Here is a 6,000-nt window from a genome sequence, read left to right as displayed (position 1 = left end):
ACAATTATAACAGCAATGTCCTAGAACAGGATAACTCTATTGGGACTAGCGAATTTGGTTTGTTTGGATAGGTGAGAAGTTGCTGTTCTGGGCCATTTCACCATGATTTTTTGCCTGGACTGGGTATTGGAATTTATTTATGGCTTATTGCATCCCCACTGTGACTTGGGAATACAGTTCATTTGGATTGCTCGGAAGTTGGTGTACCGTGTTTTGGGCTGTTTTTTCCATGGTGTTTATTGTCTGGAATGGGCAGAGCTTGGAAAAGTTACTTTTTTTGAACTACAACTCCCATCAGCCCAATCCATTGGCCATGCTGGCTGGGGCTGATGGAAGTTGTAGTTCAAAAAAGTAACTTTTCCAAGCTCTGGAATGGGTTCCAAAATGTGGATTCTGTGGACATTTTGCGCCTTACTGCAGGAATCCCATCTATTCATGCTTGCATGGTGAATTTGGTTCATTTGAATTGCTCAGAAGTTGGTGTTCTGGGTCACTTTTCTAGAATATTGTTTACAGCCTGAAACAAGTGTTGGAAGATATTTATGTGAATGTTTTGTGGCTAAATTGCACTCCTGTCTATTCCATGTGACTGGTAAATTTGATTTGTTTGGCTAGCTCTGAAGTTGGCATTTCAAGCAATTTTTCCTGAATACCCCTTGTGACCCAGAACAAGTATGGGAACATAGTTTCTGTGGATGTTTTATGGTGTACTACATTATTCCCATTTGGTCAATTTGGTTGGCTTGGCTATTTTGGCACTCTGGGCCGTTTTCCCAGTATAACATTACGGTCCAGAATGGGTATCAGAATATGGTTACTATGAATGTTTTGTGGCTTATTACTTGCATCCCATCTAGTCACGTGTGGGTTACCTTGGCCACTCCATTCTGCTCTAGATGGCTTAAGGCAGTGGTTCTCAAACTTTTTTGGTTCGTGGCGCACTGTAAAACATATAAAAATTTTCTGGCACACTTCGTGTACAAAATTAAAAATATATTAATATATTTTAAACTATGAATAAAAATAAACTATAGAAAACTATTACTTACCCTATACAAATGGGTTCCTTCTCATTTTTAAAATATACTTTCATAATATTTGAAGCACACCTAGCCACCTCTTAGGGCGCACCAGTGTGCCTGGGCGCACCATTTGAGAATCACTGGCTTCAGGGGTCAATAAATATATAACATAGGTTTAGTTCTAAAGCATTGCTCTTAAGGGTCTCTTAAGTCATCTTGCTGGTTTTGGGATCAGATTTTTTTTATAAATGGGCTGTTCCAGCCATTACATTCGGAATTCCGGGGGGCGGTGGTGTGTGCGCGCGTGCTTGGTTCCAGGCTATTCCGTTCAGGCTTTTGCATTGACCCAACAAGGTATTTTATATGGATGTGCGAGAGAAGTAACAACCTCCTTTTAATCCTCTTATGTGACATTCGTGGAGAAAGAAGCTTTTCCTGAAGCGGCCGTGAAATGAAGCGGCGGAGCTAGACGTCTGTAGTCTGACAATTGTGTACTTTTACGCTCCATTTTATAGTTAGTTAGAGATGCAAGAAATCGGCTTTCTGGGCCATTCTCCGCCTACTGACAGTACTAATCTCTGAGTTTCTCCAGGTGTTTCCCCCCCTTCCCTCAGCCGGTGCCGTAAAGCAAAGAAGTAGCGCAAAACTGCAAATTTCCACAACTTCCCAGCCCTTGCTTTACGACATTTAAAATGGCTGCCTCCATGAAATCAGCTTGTCGGTTCAGTGCAGGGGAAGGTACTTAAGAGGGATCGCTATGTGGAGTTACTAGGTTCCAGGCTTCAGAGAGTTTTAAAAGCAGAAGCAGCAACAAAAAGGAGTACTATTTTTGTTTTTCTACCATGAGGTAGAATGATGGCATATGGGAGAGGGATGCAGAGTGTGAGAAGTTTTTAAATCAGTGAGGGGCGCCTCATGGGATAAAAGGAAGAAGCAGAAACTTAGTAGGGAGTGGCGCTGAACATCCTCAAAGGTGTGGCTGAACTGATCTGAGCGAAGAGAGGAGCTGGCGGGAGAGCCGTAGTAGGTCCCGCTTGGAGTTCGGCGAAAACTAGACAGTCAAGCCCCCTTTGGGTGTGGGAACAGGGGCCACGGTGTTGCCTTTGGTGTCTCTAAAACGTTCCCAGGAGTGAAGATGATGCGTTCTGCGCTGCTGCCGCCCCTTGCTAGAGGTTGTTTCAGGACACTGTTACAGTTCCGGGCGGAAGGAGATAAAGAGAGGCAGCGGCGGTGCCTCTTCGCAGGCTCTCCTTCGTCTGCTTCTCACTGGAGCAAACTGGTGTCTGAAGCCGAGAAAATAGTGGGCTACCCGACCTCCTTCATGAGCCTTCGCTGCCTCTTGAGCGACGAGCTGAGCAACATCGCTATGCAGGTGCGCAAACTGGTGGGGACCAAGCATCCGTTGCTTAACACGGCCAGGTAAGTGGCCATCGGATTCCCTGAAGCACTGTCACCCAGTTGACCATCACTTTTCTCGTAAAGAACTAGACTCTTGTAAGCGAGGTAAATCTAAGTCCTTCACTTATTCTCCCCTCACATTTATTGTAATAGCCCATTACTTCTGCCCTGCTTCTGGTACTGTGAACCATTTGGGGATTCCTGTATGGAGCCATATCATTGGTTCATCAGTATTGTCTAGTAAGATAATGCAGCCCTGCTACCTAGAGTCCTTTTTAAAATGCAAAGGAAATTGGGAAGGTTTTATTTTGAATGGCCAACAGTCATAAATGAACTCTTCATGTTTAGTTTGAATTGTTTATTGTTCATGTTACAGAAAAAATCAATAAAAACATAATAAAAAAAAAACTGGAGATGGAAGGGATTGAACCTGGGACCTTTTGCATGAAAATTGAGTTTGATGGGGAAAGTTAAGCTAGGCCAGGTTGTGAACATTCATTTAAAGATTGGAATCTTCCTGGCTTTTGTGCATGGGGCTTATGGGGATATAGTTTCCACAGGAAACTCATGTATGAGATTTTTTTCTGTTTATATGTGGACCTGAGCCTATGTTGCCAAACATCAGAAAGTCTTCTGAATTCTGAACCAATTACGGCTAAGCTCTGCAATCTATAAATTACAGGTTTTTCATAGATTTATTATGTTGCTGCTAATCATAGAGAAGCAAGGAGTATACTCCACCAATTATTGATATTTTATTTAGCTGTCTCTGAAGATTTATTTAGCCAGCTCTATAAACCTTTAAGTCAATTGTAAAAGCCATAATATCTAGAAATATTTTATGAGACATGCATTCTTTAGACAGTAGTAGAGGCTATGCTTTATATGAAAATTAAAAAGACTCGTAACCCACTTTGTAGGATGCTTGACAATTCATAACATGTATTGTATTAAGCTAGATGTTTATTTTATCAAATGCATTCCCCACCATTCATCCCAAAAGGGAACCCAGGGCAATTTATGGCATAAAATAATACAAAGACAAACCTGGAAAAATTTAAAAACTGTAAATCTACAGTTACGTGTTATAAGGATCTCCATGTCTTCTAAAAATCTACTTGTGCCTTGAGTTTTTAGGATACTCATTTTTTGTGAGACTTCTAAACACTGGATAAGTTGCTTACTTGTAAGGAATAAAATTATAATGAATACATTTTGGACTTGGCGCAAATTTATTTATTTATTTGATTTATATCCCACCCTTTCTCCCAGTAGGAACCCAGGGCAACAAACAAAAGCGCTAAAAACACTTTGAAACAGACTTCAAAATATATTAAAACACAACAACCATTAAAAACATATTCAGACAAAATATCTTTAAAAGCATTTTAAAAAAACATATTGGAGGAAACTTGTGTCGTATTTTACGTGTACCATTTGTATTTGTTTTCCCAACTTAGCATGCTGCCAAGATGCTATATTAGCATGTTGGCTAGACTTTAGAATCTTGGAGGATTGATATAGAGCTGCTACTGGCAAGGGTAGGGACTAGGTGCTTATTTTGGCCTTTAGAGCCACACAGCATATTATCCAGAACACCCAGGCCTTTAACCTTGGATACTTGGCAGTATGGTTTAGTAATGGGAATGTGGTTTTGAAAATATATATTTACCTCTTCTACTTGCTATCTATGTCCCTAGTGTAGCAAATGAAATCTTAGCTATCCACTTACTAGATTTAATATGCACATTCATCTCGCTTCTCTTATAAGATTTATTTGGCTGCAGAAAGTGGGCACACCTATGGGGCAAAATCCAGGCCCAGCAATGGGTCTAATTCCAGTAATACTGATAACACTCAACAGCCAATGCTAACTGAATATTAAGATGTTATTACAGAGAGGTCCTAAAGCTCTAATATCTCAAAGTATGTACCATAGGGTAGCTGCAGTGCTGAGAGAGTCCAAGACACTTGATGGAATATGTGAGTGTGGGGCTGCAAGGAGGAGGATGGCTAGAGAGACCATTCTCTCCTGGAAATGTCTCTTCATTCTGTCAATAATTTTTGACACAAAACTGTTGCAAAAAGGGAAATGAATTTTTTTAACTAATGAGGGCCAAGTGAGATCATTTTAATCAATGAAGGCCTTTTTTGACTGGTAAGCACTGTGAGTTAAGAATATTTGAGGTGTGTGTAGGCTATTTGGGTTATAGTTGTTTCTGTAGTAAGTCATGGAAAATAAATGGTTAAAGACGTCCTTTCTAACATTGACTAGTAGCTTTTGTTTATTTGTTCAGCTTCTTAAGAATCACCTATATTGAAGTTTTTTGAGTATTCAGCATTATTTAAATTTAATTAATTGAAAGGCTGTTGAAGAATCAACTGAGGGGGCAATCCAAACCTCTGGCTGGCATCAGCAGGGCTTGATGAAGCGACATAGCCACTGCCACATCAACAGCACTGCTGCTCATGCTGACCAGGAAAAGTGTCCCTTTGCTGCATTAGCTCCTAGGCTGGTACCATGAAGAAGGCCAGATTGGGCCCATTGCCATCAGGTGACAGTAGCAAGTTCTGGCTCAGGATCCAGTGAATGCTGGCCCTATGCTTGCCCTGAAATGCCCCATTTTGGGATAGATACATTGGGATTCTTCTCACCGACAGGGCTGCCCCTATCCAAACCCCCTCTAGCACAGCAGATCAGGAATTTGGATTGATAGTTATAAATGATAATTATTCCTGTGTTAATCTTCCAAAGGAGCAAACTTGAAATTTAAAAAGCATAGGGTAGATTATGTTTGTTTTGCTGTGAGTCATCCTTTTTCTTTATAATGTTCTTGCAAAGCGTTTTCTTTATAATGTTCCCAAAATATACTCAGACATAATTAATAGTTTTCCAGTCAGACTAATTTGGGCAAATGAGAACTGTTTCAGCTAAAATAATCAAATTTAGCGAGGCAGTATTATTTGTCTATCTTTAAAGAGCATGAGAAAAAACGGATATGAGAAAAATCAACTCATTTGAAATGTGGTTTGGATGAGAGCTTTGCAGATACCATGGACCGCGAAAAAGACAAATAATTGGGTGTTAGAACAAATTAAACCAGAACTGTCACTAGATGCTAAAATGATGAAACTGAGGTTATCATACTTTGGACATATAATGAGAAGACATGATTCACTAGAAAAGACAATAATGCTGGGAAAAACAGAAGGGAGTAGAAAAAGAGGAAGGCCAAACAAGAGATGGATTTCTCATTTTAATGCCCATTTCCCTGTTTGAAGAGATCCTTTTGGAGCTCTTTGCTTTCCCTTTAGGGTTTTACATGCCCCCCCTCAATAATTGGGTTTTCTGCAATTTAGTTACCTCACTGCTGACTCCTAACTCTAGATCTTTTATGAACAAGTGAAAAAGCATGCTGATACTGATCCTTTGGTTTCCATCCCTCCATTGCAAGAAGGTCATTTATTTTTCTGCTTCCTGTTCTTTTAACATTTACCAATCCGTAAGAGAATCCCGTTCCGCGCATGGTACCTGCCGGGCAAAGGGGCGTGTTTGCAGCCGCAGCCGAAGCCCAGGCCG

At 40.5% G+C, this 6,000-nt stretch overlaps 1 protein-coding gene across 3 annotated transcripts in view; it reads left to right on the top strand.

The window, feature by feature from the left end:
* Positions 1–1,442: 1,442 nt before the first annotated feature.
* Positions 1,443–6,000, top strand: part of PDSS2 (decaprenyl diphosphate synthase subunit 2) — a 123,345-nt gene continuing 118,787 nt past the window's right edge. Inside the window, exon 1 of one of the 3 annotated variants that reach the window (XM_061623519.1) lies at positions 1,443–2,441. In XM_061623519.1, coding sequence (XP_061479503.1) covers positions 2,158–2,441 — 284 coding nt within the window. In that variant the 5' untranslated portion in view covers positions 1,443–2,157. The remainder of the gene's footprint in view (positions 2,442–6,000) is intronic. The other 2 variants (XM_061623518.1, XM_061623517.1) reach the window with 2 other exon arrangements.

The sequence above is a fragment of the Rhineura floridana genome, chromosome 4 (genome assembly GCF_030035675.1).
Source record: "Rhineura floridana isolate rRhiFlo1 chromosome 4, rRhiFlo1.hap2, whole genome shotgun sequence".
NCBI classification, from domain to species: Eukaryota; Metazoa; Chordata; class Lepidosauria; order Squamata; family Rhineuridae; genus Rhineura; species Rhineura floridana.
Note: the sequence above shows the minus strand (reverse complement) of the source record. Positions and strands in the feature narration are given on the sequence as shown.